The following is a 22,431-nucleotide window of genomic DNA, read 5'->3' as shown; positions in this document are numbered from 1 at the left end:
CCTGCTATTTAAAAGACAATAGATAGAAAATCCAGTATTATCCTTGAAAGAGCATGACCTATTTTTGCATCATGACCCATGCACAGAAAATCTTTAACACATGAATTTATTTTTTTCAATGTCTTGACAGGCAACATGAGAGGAAATTTCTATCTTTTCAATCAATGTTTTTTGGATGTTTGTTGAAGGAAAATGGGAAAATGCCTGCAGTGATTGTAAGGATTACTGTGACTCAAGAAAATGCAAGCAAAGCCTTCATCAGGCATTTGACCACAGTATGACAAAGAGTTAGCTAGCTTTACCTGATGTATAAGATTGAAAATATATATCATAATTGCAGCTCAAATGACAAAGGAATAAATAGGTAGACTATGGTGATGGAATCTCCCAAATCTATCATATTGGCAGACCTATTGGGATTTACCAGCATAATGCTATGTGCTTGCCACATATATATGGGGGCAACAAAGAGTTGTCATGTGATAGCAAGTTGCTGACTTTCCAACAAGCACACCTGGCTTTAGATAGGCAGGTTCTGATGGCAGAATCTGCAACTGCTGACAGTGTACCAGGGGGTGGCAGAGGGTTCATCAGCAAACCACAACTTTTCCCACAGGAAGCACAAAATTTGTGTTCTTGTGCAGCTAGTGACAGACTCTACAGTTCCACCAGGGTCCCAGCACACTCAGACCACAAGGCATCCAGCTGCTCACAGTTCTACATGGCCTACAGAACTGTGCAGCACAATTCAACTTGTATACCAGTATTAATGTAGTACTACTTTGATAATTCAATTACAATGCATTTTCAAAAAAATTTCTAAGTCCAAACAAATCTCAGAGGCAGCTAAGTCCAGTTTTGACCTTGTTCATTTTGAATGTTTAAATTCAAATGCAATCATTACAACAAGACAACATCTATTGTACAATACATTTGGCTATTTATATACTACATGCATGGTATAATGGTAAATAGAGACGATAGGGTCGGCATTCAGAAAGCTTCATCTCTGAGTCATCAATCCAACTGGACCTTGATGTGATGACATCCAAGCAATTCTATATCTATAAATTAGTGCTACCAGTGTGAGGTAGTATGCATTTGTAGGAACTTACCTTGAAAACCACTTGGCATGTGTCCATGATGAGAAAGACCATGTTTTTTGAATGCAATCCACATGTGGCCTATTCCTACATCTGCCTTGGTGAGTTTTTGCTGTGAAATGTCAGATTTATGCTTTGAGAGACTGGCCATGACTTCATGTTCATGGAGTAAGCAGTCAGCAAGCATCTTCTCTGCATTGAAAACATCTTGTTTGGCCCTTGCAAGGTCCATGATGAGGTTCACTTCAAGATCATTGATATCATGGGTTATCTATAAAATATTGAAGAGCATTGTCTGGCATGTAGTAAACTACTATGAGTTACTTACCATTGACCTGATAGCATCCACTACTTCATATAAGTCAGAAATAGCACCAGATGGAAACAGAGAGTTAATGCCTGCATAACAATGAACAGGACAATGTGAAGTTGATGAGATATCACTTATATTAAGATGGACTGGTTTGCCATTGTGACGATCATATTCCTGCTAGGCTTGCAATGGCCATCTTTTGATATAGGTGATGGAAAGCTACAAAACCATCAACCGCTTTTCCTGCACTCAACCCGCTCTGGACATGTATTCCCACACTCTGCAGACCTGCGCATTCACTCCCATGCTGCACACATACCTGCAGTCAATTTTCCACACCTTCAGACTACCTTATAGATGTCCTGCATCAGTCCATTGTCCATCCTACCTCATTAGTACATATTTTGCCTTGCCTTGTGTGTTGTAACAAGTGTTGCAGCCTTATTACATGTCTTTACATATTCCTACTGCCTGTCTGTCCTGTCCCTTCTGTTTCCAAGAGGGCTTAGCTAGTATAAAGTGCCTAGAGTGACTACTTTGTATTTACTTCCCTTCTACAGTATTTACTTCCCTTAGGTTTTACTTAGGAGCAGTCACTATTAGTGTGCGCTTTTAGCCCCTATTGGGTTACCTTATACCTGGACACCTTGTCTTGACTTTCCTTACCTGTGCAATCAATACCCTTGCCCTCACTTGTTACCTGCACCATTCCTTAAGACTTCCCTACCCCTTACCCTAGCATCTCGCACTCCTGCATCAACCACTCATTGACCGCTCATTGACCACACTTCTGCATTCCTGCACTCTGCACACTCTCAGGTCTTTATTATCATCAGCCGTTCTCAGTAGCAATTCCCTTTAGGGTTGAATGTTCTTGCTTGCAAGTGTAGCAGCTAGGCAGAGCATCGACCTACAACAATATTTTTGGTTAGGCACTTTATCAAGTGTCTAGCCATTGTTGTGTTTGCACACTGTTTGACATGGTGTGTAGAAAATGTGAGTACTGTCATGATTCCAAAAATGCAACTTAATGTTCTCACAGTGATTTGGCTTACATCCAATCTATATATGTCATACCAGTGTCTGTCATGCAGCAAAAGCAACTTCCAAGACCACAGTGCCATTGCTCAACACATGAGCCAGCCTCACTCTGGCTGTAACAGTTGGTTAGAGGATCTCATAAACTTGTGTTCAGCATCCATTTGTGCTGCCACCTCCATGGATATGGACCATGAGCTGAATATCCCCAACTTGAACTTAGATGTTGACCCTGAGCTTGATGAGCCTGTATTTGGACACCCAAGTTGGGATGAGGGATTTCAAGGTGGTAGTGGTGAGGGTGATAGTCAGGTTGATGAGCCAACTGACTTGGGCTTCACTGACTGGTATCCTGAACCCCCTCAAACATACAGCAGGGGCTATATGTTCCTCCATCTGTTTCATTCTGACGAGAACAGTGTGTACTGTGTCACAAATCATTATTACCCATTTAGTGGCCAGAAAGAGTGGGAGGTTGCATTATAGTTGCTGCATTCAGGGTTGAGCATGGCAAAGATCAACAGCTTTCTTTCACTCAAGATGGTCAGTTTTAAACTTTTTCATTGCATTCACCATTCTGGCAAGTATCCTGTTAAGATAAACAGTCTTCCATTGTCACTTTGGTCAGCCAAGGAACTATGTAGTTGAGCCAAAATGCTACCCAGCGGACCACACTGGTTGTCCCAAGTCATCCCTACAGTACATCTGATGAAATCGCCTGTTATTTTGTATTGGCATGATCCCCTGGAGTGCATTGCAAGTATTTTAAATCACCCTTTCTTTCATGATTGGATAGATTTTATGCCTTGCAGGGTAAATACTACAGTGCAGTGATTGTGTCATGTGTACTCTGAATGGATGACTGCTGATGATGCATGGAACATGCAGGTGCATTTTTCTTTCTTTCTATGTGTTGCTGTACTTACTGTTTTCAAATAGTCAGCCCTGCCAAAATGTGCAACACTCCTTGGGACAATTTTGTCATCTGACAAGACCAATATCTCCATAATGATGGGTGACAGAGCCACACATCCCCTCCTCATCAGCCTTGCTAATATACACATGTCCATGCAGCTCAAATCATCATCTAACACTTTCATTCTTACTGCCCTCCTCCCTGTACTGAAATTTATTGTAAAAAAAAACATATGTGAGGTGTATTCAAAGATCACCTAATCCATGAATATCATGCTACATCTTCTCAAGCAGGCTGCTTGGAAAGCCTTGTATCAGATTTTGAACCAAGAACTGTAAGTGTGCATCCTTTTGCAATGGGAAAGGCAAGTCTGGGTTAAGTGGAAGGTGCTTGAGCAGTATAGTTTCTGTTTCTGCTTGGTGATCTGTTGTCTCAGTTTCATATGAATCATAAGGTGACCTTCATGGTTGCAACATCCTTGGTCTGATCCTGTTGGACACAGTTGATACTGTTTCACACCACTCACAAGCTACATTGTCAATACTCTGGAGGCCATGATGCTGGCTAGTGTTGGTGGGAAAACCTCTCTGGTCACTATGGCTATGTATAAGCAGTTCAGAGACTCTTTCCACCATGAGCCTTGGACCAAATCAACTACACTGGCCCAGCTGTGCATCATCTGGACAAGGGCTGATCCAAATAATATTGAAGCATTCTTTCATGAAGCCCAGAAGTTTCACCTAAATGGCATATCTGAACCATCTCATTTCTTTACTCCTGAGACACTCCATCACATTCATTGAGAGTTCTATGACCATGATGTGAAATGGCTCATTTGTGCAGTGGGAGACTGTTATGCTTAACAATGAATACCTCACTCAAGTCTACCAAGAGACAAGCTTAGTATTGCTAAGGTCAAGATAGGGAATACATGAGTGTAACTATGTGTATATATAAGGGTATTCAGGCAGAGCTCTAATGTAGCTAGCCAATGATATAATGTTATGTAAGATTGTACCATAGAATGTGATGGAACACTAAAGAACATATGATGTCATCTGTGATCAGGTGAAGTTGTGAAGTGTGAAGAGGTGACATCATGAAAAGGTGAAAGGGTGAAAAGGTGAAGGTGCTAGGAAGAACCATAACAGGGATGCTGAACTTAATTTTTGCTTTTCTGTGCTACAGCCCATCACAGGGTTTCACCATTTTCAGGGTGGCATTACAAAACTCAAAAAAGTTACAGGGCATGCTCAGTGTGACATCCAGCACTCAATCATTGCAGTCAGTGCAGATGCAGTTCCTAGCACCATGATCACTGCCATCCAAGCTCTAATGGACTTCTGTTATCTTGTGCAGTCACCTTAAATTGACAATGTTGATCTTGAGCGCATTTCTGCAGCTCTCAAAGTGTTTCATGCCAACAAAGATTCAATTTTAGCTGGTGGATTTCAGTGTGGTCAGCATGGTGCAGTCATTGATAACTGGTATATCCTAAAGATTGAGCTTATGCAGAGCATAGTTCCAAGTATCTGAAACAGTGAAGTTATCATGCAATGGACTGCTGACACTACAGAACATGCACACATCACTGAAATCAAGGATCCTGCACACTCAAGCAACAACCATGACTATGATTCACAGATCTGTCAACATCTGGACTGTGCTAACAAATGCTGTTGCTTTGAACTTACCACAAATCTGCTGGACAATATGCCAGGCTTGAAGCAACAGGCTGACACAGATCATGGTGATGCTATTGATGATAACATCCCAGCAGAGCTTCTTGCAGCCATCAGATGTCCTGGCCATTCACATCCTATCACCAATCACTGTGCAATTGTGAAGCTCCTCCAGTACAGGGAGGTGGGAACAGTCCCTGTGCCATTGCACTTGTTCTCTATTGGACACACATCATTTCATCTCACCTATGCCCCATTCATCAGAAACATTTCTGTTGATAATACTGCTCTCAAGTTTGGCCTTCCCAACCTACAGTGGCTCAAAAAGTGTCCCAATGTTTGTGGGTTTTCATCTAATTGCTTCATTGTGAGTTAGGGTGTGGGAATATGATTAAGCTATAGGGAGGTGTCAGAAAGCTCTGCTTCTTTGCTTTGTCTTTGTCCCTAATAGCATGGGAATCTGATGTTAGCATGTGAAGATATGGTCATTTTAATTTGGTGACACATTGGGACACTTTTTTGACTTTCAATTTGACCAATACAATCTCCATAATTCTAGTACTTGGTGTCTCTTCCTGTTGCTCTAGTGACTTCTACCACTCTTATAAACACACTCTAGATCAATTCCTAGTAGTAGCCATTAGTAATCTTCCCTCACTATATTGCAACTCCCTCCCATAGCTGAAATAGCCCCTATTATTATTCTCAGCTCCTCTTATCTGTTTACCAGGCATATTTCTACTAAAACTGGTCTGAACAGGAATACTAATGGTAGAGTCATCAGAAAGGCCATCCCAAATGAGGAAAATATCAAATTATATCACCTTTTTAAGCTCATACCATATAGCAAAAGATCTTTTGTGTATCATATTTTAACTGGGCAAGCTGCCAATGCTACTTAAGCCATCAAATGCATTAGTTCTATCATCCACATCACTGTCTCCACTCAATTGATCAGGAATGCTCTCAAGGCAGCCACCCTTAAAGCTAAAACCAAGAAGAAAAGCTTCTTCTATCTTCAGCCAATAGAGGGAGGAGACTAGCCTTTGTTCTAAAGCACCAGTACTAAACTTTAAGGACTAGAATCAAGACATCTGGTTAGATGAGATTAAAACCAAGAGGATGGGCTTAAATGGCCAGGAATATGTATGGCAAAAGGCAGAAGAACAACTAGGACAAAGAGAAGTCAAGGAAATACTCAAATTTAGAGGATGAAACTTGATGATATAGGGCTATATGAGGTGAAATAGAGTAGGAATTCTCTGTGGCTGGAGGGGAGGATAAATACAGAGCAGGACATCTCAGTTTTGGAGGAGGGTCTGCTTAGAAGCATGTAGAAATCAGAAATCAATGAAGAAGACAATATCTTCTAATAGGATGATGATCTCAAGCATACTCTAAGTCAGCTACCAAATGGTTTGAAAACAATGATATTACTATTCTATCATAGCCAGCATAGTCTTCAGACCTCAACCCTACTGAACAACTCTGGAAATTGCTCAGGATATCACTTGCAGTATATTAAAATCCATCATAGGGGCTATTTCAGCTATGGGAGGGAGTTGCAATATAGTGAGGGAAGATTACTAATGGTTACTACTAGGAATTGATCTAGAGTGTGTTTATAAGAGTGGTAGAAGTCACTAGAGCAACAGGAAGAGACACCAAGTACTAGAATTATGGAGATTGTATTGGTCAAATTGAAAGTCAAAAAAGTGTCCCAATGTGTCACCAAATTAAAATGACCATATCTTCACATGCTAACATCAGATTCCCATGCTATTAGGGACAAAGACAAAGCAAAGAAGCAGAGCTTTCTGACACCTCCCTATAGCTTAATCATATTCCCACACCCTAACTCACAATGAAGCAATTAGATGAAAACCCACAAACATTGGGACACTTTTTTGAGCCACTGTACAACCAGCCATCACTAACTTTCTTGGTTGTGAAGCTGCTCATGGGTAGGATTTTGTTCACACCATTGGGGGGGCTAGGAGAGCTAGACCTACTGCTTCACCTCCATTTGAAAAGCTCCAAGTCTGGTTCAAGCTTCAATTGCAGGATACTGATTTTCATGACATTAGTATCATATGGCCTGCCCAGACTTTGAATTATTCACTACCTTCTGACATCTGGACCTGCGGCTGGTATGATCCAGTCATCATTAACAATGATGTGAAATGTGCATGGCCCATTGATGGTCTTCATGGTATGTTCTGCTCTTCTTCCATACTTCCTATTTTCATTATCAAATACCAGGGCACACTGTTGGTGAAATAAGGCTTATTATGCATCCTGTTGGCAAGGCTGGTACAAATTGGTCATGGAAGGACTGTTTCCTTGCCTATGTTTATCGCTTTGACTTTGTTCTGCAAGGTAGAAGTGATTGTGAGCTGAGTATGCAACTGCACATACTCAAACAAGTGATGTGTTCAAATTATACTTGGGTAGGTGATATCATACCAGTCACACAGCTTAGGGCAGCTGTCAACCTTGTACCTCATTTTGGTGCAAGTGCAGACCATCATCTCACCCCATATAACAGTATGGAACATTCTTCAGAATTCTGGCTTAATAAATACTGGGATAAAAACACATTCCTCCCACTTTCCATGTACTAGCTTTTGCAGATAGCTGTATCAGTTTTTTCACTTCACACTATTTTCAGCATTAATCACTATTAGCTAGAAGTCATTTTATTATTAGTTCACCTGAAACACTGAGCTTCATTGGCACTATGCAATGCATGATAAGCATTCAAGTTTGTCTCCAGTGGTTCCACCATTGTCATAATTAGTGTAAATACCCAAAAATGGCTTTCTTTTTCAGGATGGTTGACAATGGAATGAAACTTTCTTCTCTATTGTCCATCCCTGACATCAGCAATGTTCATGCCACGAATAAAATCACCTCTGATGAACTCAATCATTTGGTTACACATGAGGATCCACCAGAGGCCTCACAAACACTAGGACATTTGCTGTCTCACATCTTCCAGCCTTTCAAAATCCCTCTCCCCAATATATCCAACCTCAAAATTCCCCTTAGAAAAATAATTTATCCCAATGAATGCACCAGATTACAATACTAGGGCTTATCGCCAGATTCCCTAGTGCCACTGTACAACATTGCAACTTGCACTTGGAACTGGGATCTTCCAGTTAATCCTCCTGGAGATGAATCGGACTTGAATACTGGGAGTGCTAGTAGTACTCCAGTGAGTCCAGACCCAGAGGCTGCAGGGAGTGCCACTTATGAAGAAATTGTTGCATCCTTTATGAACACTCTTGCTGGCTGCTTATTAGCATCACAACCCCTGCTCAAATGCAAGTGCCATGCAACTTGTACATGGAGCACAGCCAGTACTCACAAGGCATTGCCCAGCAGTGACATAAAGCATAAACCTGATCTTGCCCTCTCTGATAATATCACAGCAAGATGGGGAAACATCAGGGTATCTGGCAAGCTAACACACAGTCCTTACAAACCTGCAATGCAGCTTGGAAAGGCTGCAGACACCCACACCTACCTTATGATGAGTGAACAGCCCTGGAAGCGCTTCATGCTTATCTTATTGTTCACCAATACATATCACCATCTCAGAGTCCTCATGTACAATCACTCTGGTGGCACTGTATCTACTCACTTCAATATCTGCCAGCAACCAGATCTATTTTCTCATATTATTGCTGCTATCAATTTCAGCAGTCCAGAATGTATTAGGTATGATTCAACAGTCTCCTTCACAAAACATGTTTTGCCACCCCTTGCCATGGACATCCATGTCTATTGTCCAATCAAGAATATTCCTATGCAACATAGCAGTTCAGCAGATCCTGCTGCTTCCACCTCTAAATCTCTTGCTAAGCTGCTTGTTTCCAAGAGCCTGTCATCTGATGATCATCTTGAGTCTGTAGTCTCTGACTCTGAGGAATGCTCAAGTGAGGACTTGCTCGAAGGGAGCTCAAATGATATGACTACTCAATCATTTGCACATGAAGAATCCCTCCCCCTCCCTCTCACATGCAACCTACTATGGTATCTAGTGCCTCCCTTCTCGACCTCACATCCCAAATATCCCAGGACTTGACAGAGAGTATATGTTCTGTCATGCCCTATCCTTCCCAATTTCCTTATTCTGTGCACTCACCTGAACCTTGTGGTAAGATCCATGTAGGGGATAACATATATACCATCAAGAAAATTCTCTTTGTGAGTCAGGGCCTCATTGGCCATGGGACTATCTGCTATCTGGCCAGTTGGAATGAAGAGGACTATATTGTCAAGGACCATTGGGTTCTTGGCAAGCAGGACGACATCATCTTGAACAAGATTGAGATACTAAAATTGATGCATGGTGTCCCTGGTGTTCTGGAACTGGTAGATTATTGGCTTATCACAACATCAGAGGGTGAGGTCAACAACACTCAAAGTTATCACAAAAGAGAATGCCAGAGTATGCAGGGCACAAGTTGTACTCATGTCCGCCTTATCTTAAAACTATGTGCTTGCCCCCTCCACATATTTCAAATGCTCAAAGAGTTGGCAAGAGTGCTAAGGGATATTGTGATCAGTAAGTGTTTGGTTGACTCAGAGTTGAACAAGAGTGCTGAATTGATGTCCCTTCTTTTACTAGTCCAGAAAATGGTAGTGGAGGAGTGCAAGATTCTGCATCGTGATTGCAACCTGAATAATGCAATGATCCTGGGCAATCTAGATATTAGCAAGGGGTTCCTTATTGACTGGGAATTTGCAGTACATATTACTGCAGATAATAAATATACCATTGGTGGTACAGTGAGTACATCATTTCATATTGAGTTCAAATATTAATTTGCTTTCCAGGGCACAGTCCCCATCATGTCATGCAGGCTTCTCAGCCAAGTTTCACTCCTGCAGCAACAGGCAAAGGCAGAAGCTGAGAACAAAAAGCTATCAAAAACTCACAAGTCGAAATTGAAGAAAACTCCAGCACCAAAAACCTCCTTGGATTCTTTGGCATTGCCTGTTTCTCATGTGACCCAAGGTTACTCTGATGACCTTGAATCTCTCTTTTTCACATTCACTTGGATTTGCATTAACCCAATGGCACAGTCCATCAGGAGCATATGTCTAATTCATTGCTCAATCACTGGACCAGCCTTGACCTGGCATCATGTGCTGCCTTCAAGATTGCCTTCTTCATGAACCCATTGGATGAAGAACATCTTCTTAATAAATTTCACCTGTACTTCAAGCCTCTCATCTCCCTGGCAAAAGATTGGTGTGCAGTGTTGAAGGATAACATGGTTCACCCTGTTACCTTTGACACCATTCTTCACATACTCAACACTCATCTCAATCAACTTCCTGATGATGAGGAGCTTCAATCTACTATGGCAATGCTGAAAAAGTCTGCCACTGTTCTCAATAGTACATCCAACTTGAAATGTGCTGCTTCAATATCTTTGCAGCCTGTGGGCCAGGGAACACTAAAGTGGAAGAAATTGGATGATATCTGAGTCAGACCAGCAAATGTGTTTTTTTAATCAATGTGTCATTGCGGTAGTGTTGGGGGCAGAAATATTTTAGGGCAAGTGCTGCCAAAAAAAACAGCAGAATGGCAATTGGCAGAAATGTTTTGCATGTTTTTGCATATTTCTAGAGTGGTTCAAGATGACAGCGAAAATGATCTAAGCTATTACATGGATGCTACACCCTCCAATAACAATAGTGTGTCAATGTTCCAGACTGCCTCCATGCCTTGTGACCCATGGCCAACCACATCAATTTCCTCAATAAATCCCACAGGTGTGATTCCTTTATCAACCTTCTCCAGCTCGTTCCAATCAATAACACCTTTGTCAAAAATATCTGGGACTTCACAAGTACCTTCAAGTTCTTGCAAGCCATGGCATGAATCCAGCATCTCATTTTTGAACCTGCTGAATTCTTTGAGCAGCTCTTCATCTGTTATTGACTCCAGGCCTGCAAGAAATTCATTGTCTGAGTTGTGAGAGTCACCAGTGAGTGGAGGCACCCATGCAAAAGACTTTTGAAGTTCATTTGCTAAGGCTATGTCAAGTCCATACTCTGGTTGAGTGTGCATATGGGCATGTTTGTGATGTGTTGGCTTGCCAGCTTCATGATCCACCTCATGCAAGAAATTTGCATAGCTTGTTCAGAGTTTGCTAAGAGACTCAAAAGTCTGAACTGATAGGTTACAGTGCTTCACAGATTGTACCCCACCCAGGCCCAAGAAATAATGCTTGACATTGGCAGCATGAGGTATGATTGAGTGGATTATGATTGTGAATGCCTTCAATGGACAACACTCAGCATTGACTGGGAGGGTTTTCCACCAATTGAGTGCATCAGCTTGCCCAACAGTAGTTGCATTCATAAAAATAATGATTGGATGAATTTGGGACTTTTTGCTGTTGGACAAAGTGGTTGGTGATGATTTTTTGAGTGGGGCAGCCCTTGGACTTTTTGATGACATTCTGGTGTGCAGAGAGGCTCAGATACACTTTTTGAATGTCAATCATATGCTATTTACTTGTAGTACAAATAAGATTCACATTGATTTCTGCTAACTTCTGCCCACAACACTACATTGCAGTATTATCTCTTACATTGACTCATGATATGTATCACATATTTCCAGAAAACTTTCATTGCTATTTGTCACCTGTACTACTGACATGTTATTTGCCTTGCATCTGATGAACTTGTTTTGCTCACATAATATGTTGACTCAAATATTTGTATGATGTCTGAACTTTCTTTCATGCCTCACCACTCATGAACTGTGTAGCAGTACAACTGTGCATTGACTCAAAGGTGCAAACATTATCTCACTAACAGAGGCATGGTCTTTGATTATCTCCATCAGCAATGCATCCTGCATACAATTGAGGCAAATACTGCATGCTTACAGTAGTACTCAAAGAAGTATAATTTTTCTCAAGGCTGCTTGGATCCTTCTACTGAGATGGGTATATAATGGTGAGTCTGATCAATTTTGTTTTTTGTCTTGCTGCTCTCTGTATTGCACCATGCCCCCTTGTATGGTAGCCAGTCCTAGGAAGAAAAGGTCCAAGCACAAAGCTTCTGACACTTCAAAGGCTACTTCACCAAAGAGGCATAATGCTACAAACCTCTCTGAAATTCCCAGCATGCCACTCATGTCTCTCAGTCTCACTGAATTTGATGCTACAGACACTGCTCCTTGATGTTCTGGCTGTCCTAATGCAGGAACAGGGGGTAGGAACACCCAGCTGGAGAAGATCAGGATAGTTTTAGAGTCTCAGTCCCAGAATCAGAAACCTAAGGGTGCTACATCTCTTAGCACACTCAATATTAGAATAACATAGATTTGTTCATGTGGATCTGAAACAATCAGATACTCTGCTTCAAGTAAGTAATAGTAAATAGATAGAAATATAGGTATCTCACCTCAGTCATGCACATGAAGGCAAACATCTGAGGTGTCTGTATGAAACTGTAACTAACTAAATAGCTCGCATGCTCTTGTGTGAGTGAATAAGTATCTGAGACTTTGGGACAAAAGGTATGTGGCACTGGCCCATGAGATCAATGGATTCTGTAAGTACAAAAGGAATATGAAATAACAAGAGCAGATTATGGGAACATACAGATCACATGACAAAATGAAAAGACAAGACTGGAATGATGTGCCTCGACTGTGGGCACACTTGCTCATTTCCAACACTCGACCCCATGAATCCTTAGGCTCCAGAACTGCCTCATAAAGGCCAGAAGAGTCATCCAAAGGTATAACACAACTTTTGTTATGGATGGTGCTGATTGTGCATTTAGGTGTAGCCTCCACCATACAGTCCTGAGTCCATGAATCTCAATGTCAGTACTCTAGTTCCCAGCTTTTCATCGCAGAAAAGCGGTGGGAGGTTTGGATTTGCAGCTTTGACCACCACACCTATTATTTCTCCTGGTGTGGAGCCCAGTCCTTGAGCCTCTAATGACTCATATCTCACTATGGGAATGAAGGTTACCAAAAAATGCAATATGAACACTCTTATTGATTATGCTCAGAGTTCCCAACATCCACTTACTGCTACCTTGTTAGAGCACAACCTGGACCCAGCCCTATGCAAGGAGGATGATGTTAGCCAAACACTTTGTGCAAGATTGGTAGGATCCAGCACAGAGGACAGTGAATCCAGCAGTAGCACTACTGACATAGATGACATTGATGATGCAGAAGACAAAGGAGATAATAACAAATCACTGCAGTTTGGTTGGGGGAGGCTCATCGACAAAACAAAGAACATCCAGTGTGACAATCATACCAGCACTAGGCGCATATGATTACCAGCACAGTTCTTCTTACTACCAGGAAAGGAGATAAAGCACTGATCATTATCCATATATACCAACTCATCCACTGTTAGTATGCTCCTTGGACTATTGGCATGCACTCCTTCCATGACCTGTGCTCCCATTTAGCTTTGGTCCGGTCCTAGGAATCCATCCTCCCATGTCCTACCCATGTCCACCTATCTTCACTGGTGCATTGTTTTCCCAAATGTCATTGCTAAATGAGCTGCAGGTCTTATTACATGTTACTCACGTTCCACAGCACATGATGTCTTATTACCTATAGACTCATCATGTGCACACTTACTATGCTACAATTCTCACCTATGCATTCCAAATGTTCACACACTATGATAAAATGACTGCAGTACATATGAATGAGTTAGTTCCCTTTCCCCCCAGACTCAGCTCTATAGGAGAGTTGCTCTCACATTAATTTGTAGACCTTGTGCAATTCATTCTGTTTGCTCATACTGGACAATTGTGCACAATTTGACTGCTCTGAAGTTTCATACTGCTAGGACCTTATACTTACACTCTTGCAAGAATACCCGACCCACAACCAGTAACTTAGCATGGTCCTTCTCTCACGCTATTTCCTTTGTGTCTGGCCACTCTATCAGGCATGCTTGATTTCACACATGTTACATCTACCACACCAGTACCTGACATTCACTGCACTCGCACATATCTTCCAGTTACCCCCCCCCCCCCCCCCCCCCATGCTTGTGATACTAACACTGGTTGATTTTTGCTTGCACTCACAGTTGATTCTTTGACATAGGAACTTGAGGGTATACATACAGCCCACACTCTAGTTTCTTAGGCCACCATAGATTATAATTCCTTCGCTCATTTGCTTCCCTCACACATATTTGAAGGAAGTGCTTCAATAGCAGTCCTCTCAGGCTGATCTATTAACTCACACCTCTTAGGATAAGTAGTACTAGTTGCTAACAGCCTAGTTCTTATGTCTTCTTCACACTGGGTAAGAATTTCATGTCCAAAGTACCTTCACTGACTGAGTCTTATATCTATAGGATTTTTGGCTGAAGAACTACCCACTCAGGCTCAAATTACTTGCCCTCTCACACCAGATTTCGAATTCCAATACTCATGTGATGAAGATGACAATACTTCCCAGATGCATCTCAACAACATCAACCAGGTATGACTTTCATTACTCATTTACATCATGCTCACAGTTTCTCACCTTCTAAGTCTCTGGGCACCTTGCCAGGTGAGGGTGCAAATTTGTTTTAGATCAAACTTGTGGTTCTTTCTTGTAGACTACTACCTTGAACTTTCCCAATGATGTATTGAAGTGCCATCACAATAAAAACAGTCAGCCCCACCTTCCTGACCCTGAATCACTCCAGCTGCTGAATCAAGTGGTGAAGTCAGTCAACACTGGGAGTCGGTTGAGAACCAAGAAGTCCAAGGGATCTGAAAGTGGGCTGAGACCTGGCCAACTGGCTTGGTATGGGCCACACTGGAAAAGTTTCCTTGAGGAGGTTAAAGGAGAGTGTCGCGCTCAGCATGCCCTGGAAAACCCTTTCCCACCTTTAGTCAAGGGGATGCCAGTAACCATCTCTGAGGTTCTAGTTTCAGTTTTGGTCGCATGAGACAAGAGTGGTAGACAATTCAAGGCTGGTATGTGCTCATTTTTTTGCCAGACTGATCCATTTCATACCTTGGTGCAGGGGCTTGGCTGGAGCAGCAATACAATATGACATGGTTGGTACATGGATTATTTATGTTTATGCTGATGCCTTGCTGACATGTTTGTACTGAAGTTGTATGATGACCTGTCAACTTGGCAATTGGATCTGAAGAAAACTGCAATCAGCATCACACTGTTATCATACTCACTTTTGCCTCCACCTTTCATTCATCCTTGTTAAGAACCATGCTCAAGGGAGAGAGACTGACTCAGAGGGGCTTGGCCTCAGCTCGTACACTGTGCCCCTTACCTGAGTATGTGCCCTTCATTTCAGAGGAAGTCCGATGATGGTCTAATGAAGTCCAGAGAACTTCTGGAGGCTGGCTACTCTGGTGGAGAGTGCAAGAGGACTTCTGGAGGAGCACAGGAAACATCCGGAGGAGCGCAGGAGAGTTCTGGAGGAATGCAGGAAGTGCTCAGGAGAGTTCCCACTGCAAGGTAATACTTCTACAGGAAAACAGGATGGAAGGATAGGAGGTCCAGAGGACAAGATGTCCGGAGGTCCAGGGTATGTCCGAAGGTACGGAGGGCAGAATGTCCGAAGGTACGGAGGGCAGAATGTCCGAAGGTACGGAGGGCAGAATGTCCGAAGGTACGGAGGGCAGAATGTCCGAAGGTACGGAGGGCAGAATGTCCGAAGGTACGGAGGGCAGAATGTCCGAAGGTACGGAGGGCAGAATGTCCGAAGGTACGGAGGGCAGAATGTCCGAAGGTACGGAGGGCAGAATGTCCGAAGGTACGGAGGGCAGAATGTCCGAAGGTACGGAGGGCAGAATGTCCGAAGGTACGGAGGGCAGAATGTCCGAAGGTACGGAGGGCAGAATGTCCGAAGGTACGGAGGGCAGAATGTCCGAAGGTACGGAGGGCAGAATGTCCGAAGGTACGGAGGGCAGAATGTCCGAAGGTACGGAGGGCAGAATGTCCGAAGGTACGGAGGGCAGAATGTCCGAAGGTACGGAGGGCAGAATGTCCGAAGGTACGGAGGGCAGAATGTCCGAAGGTACGGAGGGCAGAATGTCCGAAGGTACGGAGGGCAGTCGAGTAGGCAATGTCCGAAGGTACGGAGGGCAGAATGTCCGAAGGTACGGAGGGCAGAATGTCCGAAGGTACGGAGGGCAGAATGTCCGAAGGTACGGAGGGCAGAATGTCCGAAGGTACGGAGGGCAGAATGTCCGAGGTACGGAGGGCAGAATGTCCGAAGGTACGGAGGGCAGAATGTCCGAAGGTACGGAGGGCAGAATGTCCGAAGGTACGGAGGGCAGAATGTCCGAAGGTACGGAGGGCAGAATGTCCGAAGGTACGGAGGGCAGAATGTCCGAAGGTAACGGAGGGCAGAATGTCCGAAGGTACGGAGGGCAGAATGTCCGAAGGTACGGAGGGCAGAATGTCCGAAGGTACGGAGGGCAGAATGTCCGAAGGTACGGAGGGCAGAATGTCCGAAGGTACGGAGGGCAGAATGTCCGAAGGTACGGAGGGCAGAATGTCCGAAGGTACGGAGGGCAGAATGTCCGAAGGTACGGAGGGCAGAATGTCCGAAGGTACGGAGGGCAGAATGTCCGAAGGTACGGAGGGCAGAATGTCCGAAGGTACGGAGGGCAGAATGTCCGAAGGTACGGAGGGCAGAATGTCCGAAGGACAGGATGCCTGGAGGTCCAGAAGGAATAGGGGCTACATCAGATGAAGTCTGATGTAGAAGCAAATGGAGGTAGACTACCCTAAGGTAGAGTTGGAGGGACAGGAAGTGGACCTAAGTCCAGAAAGAGGGTGAGTGCCGGAAAGGCAAGACTCCAGCCTAGGGAAGCAATCCCTAGACTTGGGACAGAGACATAGGGGACAAATCCGAAGGTCTGGAATTACAGCCTAGGGAAAGGATTCCCTAGGCCTTATGGAAAAGGACGAGACTCCGATGGACTGAAGTCCGGAAGATGATTGGCAAGTAGCACAGGATCTAAGATGAGAGAGCAGGGACTAAGATGATATTCAGACTGAGGACTCTACAGGAATTGTACAGGGGTTATATACTAGAGGCTATCCAAGAGGATCTGTAAGCAAAGGAGTAAGGCTATGTATGAGCATGCGGAAACACATTGGTAAGTAAGACGGAACATAAGTAAATGAACTTGGAGATGAAACTAGTACAAGGATCAATCAGCAAGATGGAAACAGAGATAACCGAGAACCAGAAAGGGGGAGATGCCTAAATGGGGATAGGCACAGGATCTTGGACGGAGGGTGGGAATAGGTCCGGAGATCTGGGGATCTGGAAGGCAGGGTGGAAACAGGACTGAGATATGTGAGGTGGTGGATGTAGTCTGGAATCTGAGAGGAGGTAAAGTCCAGATGTCTTGCTGGACAGAATGTGCATAGGGTGGACAGGATAGGGGATCCAGGAATGAGTTGGATATGGGGTCCGGAAACAGGTCCGGAAAGCGTGGGAATATGATGGGATATGACAGTCCTCAACAACATGTGACTTGGGTCAAAAGGGCCACTAAAGATTTACTCAAGGGTGGTTTGTTTTTACAGTTCAGAATAGACCAAAATGTAAGTGACCTTGTACTAATTGCAACCTTACTCACAACAAAATTGACAGGGCAAAATGAGGAATTTGGCCCAAACCAGGACTATTTGAGAGTTATTTGGTGCTCACTGGGCATGTCTGTGGGCTAGTGATGTTCCAGCCCAGCTTGGGCTCAAAGCCCTGGCTTAGGCTCAGCCTGGAGGGGCTTAGGCTTGCCAGAATTCAAGCCTGAGCCATGAGCCCAAGCCAGCTGAAAGCCGGGGCTTGGGCCTAAGCAAGCCATGGCCCATGCTCTGAATTTCTGCAATGGCAATGCAAACAAGTGAGCATGCAGATCCAAGTAAGTAAATTGTCAGAACCTGAGTGGTTCTTGCTGCGAGTTTGAAGGGGTGTGGAAATGACTAGTGTGCTGTATATGCACTGCAGAATTAGATTAGCGTTAATGAAAGATATTCAGTAAGGATCGAGATGAGTCTGAAATGATAAATGATAGATACAGCAATGCAGTTTTAGAAGACAAGTGTGAGAATGAGACTGGGAGACTGGTATATTTGCCTGCAGTAGTGAGTGTACATGGACTACTTTTATACTGCAAAATGCTAAGGGTCCTCAGGTATGGATAGGCTGAATGATTAGGTGAAAACAGATGCCAAAGGGAGTGGCATTGCTCCTGACAGGGTAGAGTAGATAGAAAGGAAAGAGAGTATGAAAGGACTGAGTGAGTATCAATATAAATGGGTATGATTTTGACAGAATGGCGAGAGTCATATAGCATTTTGACAGATTCAGGAGCGGTGAACTGAGCGTGAGGTGAGAGTGACAAGAATGGGGAGCTGAGGGTCAATAATGACAAGGAATTGATGCTGAAAGGAAGTCGAGGTCCATGCTAACTGGCACACTATGACAAGTTGTCATAGTGTGAGTAGTGCTTGACATGGTAGTACAGAGCACAGAGGCTGCCAGACTTGATAATGTGGGGTCAAGACTTGACACAGTGATACAATAATTCACACTCCTGTCTGAAAAACAAACTTTAGATCAATGATTAGAGACAATACAACACAAACACAAGATGCACAGAACATTCCCAAGTAGTAGAGTATGAACATGGAAGACAAGCACTGTGAAATTGATGAGGTGAATGCAGCATTCCAGGGCCTGTACACAGATGGACATTCATATCATATGTTGATCATTAGCAAGGATACAAAGTGTTTGGAATTCATTTCAAGTGACGTAAGATAGTGTTTGAACATAATCTGTACCCTAGGATTTGTGATGGAGCCACGTCACATAAGCTGTGTCAGTGCCGCATCAATTTCACCTGGCCCACCGAAAACAATACACAGCAACTCACTATGATTTCTCTGATATATCTTGTGGTATGGTGGACTAAGAAGCTGATACTGAGATGGCAGATGCAGCAGAGGCAGAAACAGGAACTTCAAAGCACACAAATAAATAATTTGAGCTCAACTGTGGGAAAGTTGTCCATCATTGTCTGGCGCAACAAGTACTAGACTTTACACTGCTAAGCCGCGGCTTGGGCCGGCAGCTTAGACTTCAAAAAATTGAAGCCTAGGCCGAAGCCCTCGTCAGGCCGTGTCCTAGGCCTGGGCTAGGCCTGGCTTCGGCTGGCCCGGGGCTTGAAGCGGCCGGGCAGGAACATCACTACTGTGGGCATCTGTACAGAGATTGACAGAAAAGTCTGCCACTGTAGCAAGCTAGGTAGTAGGGACCAAGCTAGGGAGCTGGGATACTGCACAGCTCTGTGCAGGCTGTTTTAGTTTGCTGATGTAGAAAGGTACTTTGAAGTCTCGTGTCCTCCCCTCAGCTAGTTCGATGCTCGAGCATTACCTAGTCTCCCGTAGCTAGACCTCGAAGCTTGAAGAAGGAAGATAGTCGATCGTTTTTCTCACTATTATTGCGGTTTAAAAACATGCTCAAGCTGGCTCCGGTTGAGTCCAAGAAACGAGTCTCGAGCGAACAAGCGGGTCGGACGCGGCCCGCTTCTTATCATTCATACTTAAACTAAGTGACAGTTATTTCTACCCAGCCTCCTCTCAATCACCTCTCATAATGGCACCCGTCACACACATTATGTACTTTAAGACCTCCTCGTCCTACCTCCAGGATCCCGCTCGGTTGATTTCTGAGCTTGCGACCAAAAGTCCAGCAGACAAAATTGAAGGGTTTTCTAAGTGAATCACTAAAGTCATCCTCGAAGCATGCCAGCTTATCATTGATTAAGGGCATACCTTGGTTTCGAGACGGAGGATCCAAGCAATGCATTTTGGATCTTCGGTAAGTCAAGTTTGCGACATACTACGTCCAATTGCGTTGAACTACTCGTAGAGTGGACTTCCAAGTCTGCACATGACACATATCATCAGACAGACACTTTCAAGGCTGCACGATCAGCTTCTCAACAAGTCTTTGCGAGCAGACCTACCCACACACTTACCGGGTTCTCCAACACTAGTCAGATCTTTTCTGCTCCAGTGACGGAATTTGTCACTTTCACTCTCAAAGAGGGTGTCAGTATGGATAAGCTCCAGCCCCTCGTCACACAGCTTGAGGTTAAGCTTCCAGGAACACCCAAGTTCTACGGCTCGAGCTGGGCACCTGTCGTTGATAAGCCCAACATAGTTCACGGCGTGTTAGGATGGGAAAGCGTGCAGGTAATTTCAACATTAGTTCCTCAGAGTCACCTGCTTATCCGTCACAGGCACACTGGGATGCTGTAAGCTCAGGTCCCCTCAAAGAGATCATCGATGAAGTGAAGAAGGTTGCAGGTCTTTGGCTTGTCCACGCCGTGCTGACGCAATACAATGTGTGAACTTGATTATCGAATGCTTTGTACGAACCACACTTTGTCGTTGTTTTGTAGGAAGATATTTTGAAGTCATGAGACATACAGTCCTGGATATATATTTCCGAGGAACATTGGCAAGCGCTTCTCTGTATTCTACACGCAGTATTTTACAAGTTAGCAATATGCCAGCCACTGTGGGTGTACTTACCACTATCCTATGCAGTAGCGGTCAGTGGTGAACTGACGCTGATGCTGGCTCACGAAGTCCATAAGCACAGCCTCGCCGTGTTGTCTCCTGACAAACTTATGCTACTGTGCCTTCCATGTATGGAGGCAACCGTAGCTTGAACATGACACTCAGCCACATACACAGAAATAGCAGCCTCGTCCAACAAGTGTGAGATTCAGAAAATTTACGAAGGTCCTCTGTCGGAGTGTATCTCAGGCGTGATGAGATTGAAGAACACCAGCATTTTCTACAGCCTTGAAGACAAGGCACCCGAGCCTCACTCCGATGCTGAAGCTGGCGATGATGATGCAAAAATCCCTTGGTGCAGTTATCGAGGATGCTCTGGGCAGTGGACATCAGCTGATATCCTGGCTGTTGATCCTGGAAATATTGTGTTGCTGATGTACAGAGGTGATTTGCATGGGCTGGGAGATCACGCGTCACGAGAATATATGAGCGCAAGTACTATCTTGCCCCGTATAGTGGGAGCTCGTAGAATATTTTTCTCAAAATCTTGAATTTCGTGACATACTTTAATCAACCCTCTGTGACGCGTCACCGGTAGGTGAGAGTGAATTTCTATATTTATATATCGCTGAAACTGTTAAGACGCGGCGCTCTGCGAGCTGTCTTGGGGAATATCGAACAAGATTGGAACAAGATAAGGGAAATAGGTATACAGTACGAATAGCACAGAGACCGTCTGATTTTTGATGTTGGTGTTTTCTAGCTTGCGCTTGCGTCACTAGTGAGTGAATTAGCAACGCAACCAAGGCCGTACGACGCGTCACAGTTGTCTCCATACACAAAGGGATGATATTGTTGCTGTAATGACTCGTTGCTCTATCCTGGAGCTCCACGTGAGTGATTGCATTCTACCCATATGTATGGTACCATTGTAAGGATTACTGTGACTCAAGAAAATGCAAGCGAAGCCTTCTAAGTCGAGTCTTGGGGAAGCTCGGTGTCTTATCAAGCAACAGCACTGGTGTCTCTGTGTATCTCCATACCAGGGGGTGCACCCAAAGCTATTGTGAAAGGTTAAAAAGTAGAATGTGAACCTTCCTTGATGCTTGCCTTCTTTTATTGCACCATACAGTACGAATTGCCCGGACACAAGGCCTGCGGTCATTATCATCCTAGGTCCAAGACCAGCGAAAAGGCCGCGGAAACCAGCCTCACGAGCGAGCACTGCGAGTCGATGCGGCATGGAGCCCTTTGGTCCGTGTCCCTTGTTTATCTGACTCAATAGGGTATCCGCTGGCTGCATGCCATCGTTCCAGAGGTCAGATAATCTGGGTGAAGATACTTCCGAGTCGAGACAGATACTCACATGACTTAGAATGGCTGCTGCAAAACCTGCGATAATGCCGCTACCGAGCTGTATTGTGAATTTGTTGGCACTGGAGAGCGTGCGACGAGTCTCTTCGGACATTGAACGAAAAGCAATCTCATGACAGAATTCGTTCACTGTAAATTGCCCGATAGCGTAAGGTATCTGTCTGGACAGAACATTATTTATGCGACGTTCGTCAGTAATTATAGGCTCACTTGCAAAGAATCGGGACAAAGCCTGCGTAAAGCTCGCTCATGCCACCTTCACGCGCCAGACGAGTGAAGCCTGTGACAAGTCCAGTTGCATAAGTTCTGTCTGACACGAGACGGATCCGGGTGGCTTCTAAAGGTGTCAGGAGGATATCTGCAAAGAACCTAGGATGGAATGTAGGAAAGTTAGGAGATTGTCAGTA

The 22,431-nt window shown here is 44.1% G+C and overlaps 5 protein-coding genes across 5 annotated transcripts; 3 read left to right on the top strand and 2 right to left on the bottom strand.

Annotated features, from left to right (window-relative positions):
* Window positions 1-3,300: 3,300 nt before the first annotated feature.
* On the top strand, window positions 3,301-3,630 carry BJ212DRAFT_1286511 (uncharacterized protein; the record flags this gene model as incomplete). The annotated part of the gene is made up of 2 exons (XM_041331944.1): window positions 3,301-3,342; window positions 3,394-3,630. Coding segments are annotated over 2 exons (279 nt in total), but the record flags the coding sequence as incomplete, so codon positions are not given.
* Window positions 3,631-8,827: 5,197 nt separating this feature from the next.
* Window positions 8,828-10,556, top strand: BJ212DRAFT_1305039 (uncharacterized protein; the record flags this gene model as incomplete). Its single annotated transcript, XM_041333709.1, has 5 exons — window positions 8,828-8,996; window positions 9,233-9,628; window positions 9,692-9,852; window positions 9,901-10,081; window positions 10,150-10,556. The coding sequence occupies 5 exons, from the start codon at window positions 8,828-8,830 to the stop codon at window positions 10,554-10,556; spliced, it is 1,314 nt and encodes a 437-aa protein (XP_041186076.1).
* A 179-nt stretch (window positions 10,557-10,735) lies between these two features.
* BJ212DRAFT_1487643 (uncharacterized protein) lies at window positions 10,736-11,143 on the bottom strand (the record flags this gene model as incomplete). The annotated part of the gene is made up of 1 exon (XM_041341305.1): window positions 10,736-11,143. The coding sequence occupies one exon, from the start codon at window positions 11,141-11,143 to the stop codon at window positions 10,736-10,738; it is 408 nt and encodes a 135-aa protein (XP_041186075.1).
* Window positions 11,144-19,653: 8,510 nt separating this feature from the next.
* BJ212DRAFT_1398983 (uncharacterized protein) lies at window positions 19,654-20,793 on the top strand. The gene is given in 5 exon segments (XM_041337284.1): window positions 19,654-19,840; window positions 19,891-19,943; window positions 19,995-20,604; window positions 20,620-20,622; window positions 20,663-20,793. 3 exon segments carry the CDS (start codon window positions 19,719-19,721, stop codon window positions 20,384-20,386), a joined length of 567 nt encoding a protein of 188 aa, XP_041186074.1. The 5' UTR covers window positions 19,654-19,718; the 3' UTR covers window positions 20,387-20,604; window positions 20,620-20,622; window positions 20,663-20,793.
* A 677-nt stretch (window positions 20,794-21,470) lies between these two features.
* On the bottom strand, window positions 21,471-22,392 carry BJ212DRAFT_1286510 (mitochondrial carrier domain-containing protein; the record flags this gene model as incomplete). Its single annotated transcript, XM_041331943.1, has 3 exons — window positions 21,471-21,947; window positions 22,017-22,185; window positions 22,235-22,392. Coding segments are annotated over 3 exons (804 nt in total), but the record flags the coding sequence as incomplete, so codon positions are not given.
* Between the last annotated feature and the right edge of the window lie 39 nt (window positions 22,393-22,431).

This window comes from Suillus subaureus, assembly GCF_016647635.1.
Source record: "Suillus subaureus strain MN1 chromosome Unknown BJ212scaffold_93, whole genome shotgun sequence".
NCBI classification, from domain to species: domain Eukaryota; kingdom Fungi; phylum Basidiomycota; class Agaricomycetes; order Boletales; family Suillaceae; genus Suillus; species Suillus subaureus.
This window is presented reverse-complemented; position numbering and strand designations above follow the sequence as displayed.

Bases quoted from the DNA above. Each gene is read 5' to 3' on its own strand.
- BJ212DRAFT_1398983 (XM_041337284.1), top strand. From the start codon at position 19,719: ATGGCACCCGTCACACACATTATGTACTTTAAGACCTCCTCGTCCTAC. The intron at 19,841-19,890 runs GTGAATCACTAA...TCATTGATTAAG, and splicing joins AAAATTGAAGGGTTTTCTAA to GGCATACCTTGGTTTCGAGA. The intron at 19,944-19,994 runs GTAAGTCAAGTT...AACTACTCGTAG, and splicing joins CAATGCATTTTGGATCTTCG to AGTGGACTTCCAAGTCTGCA.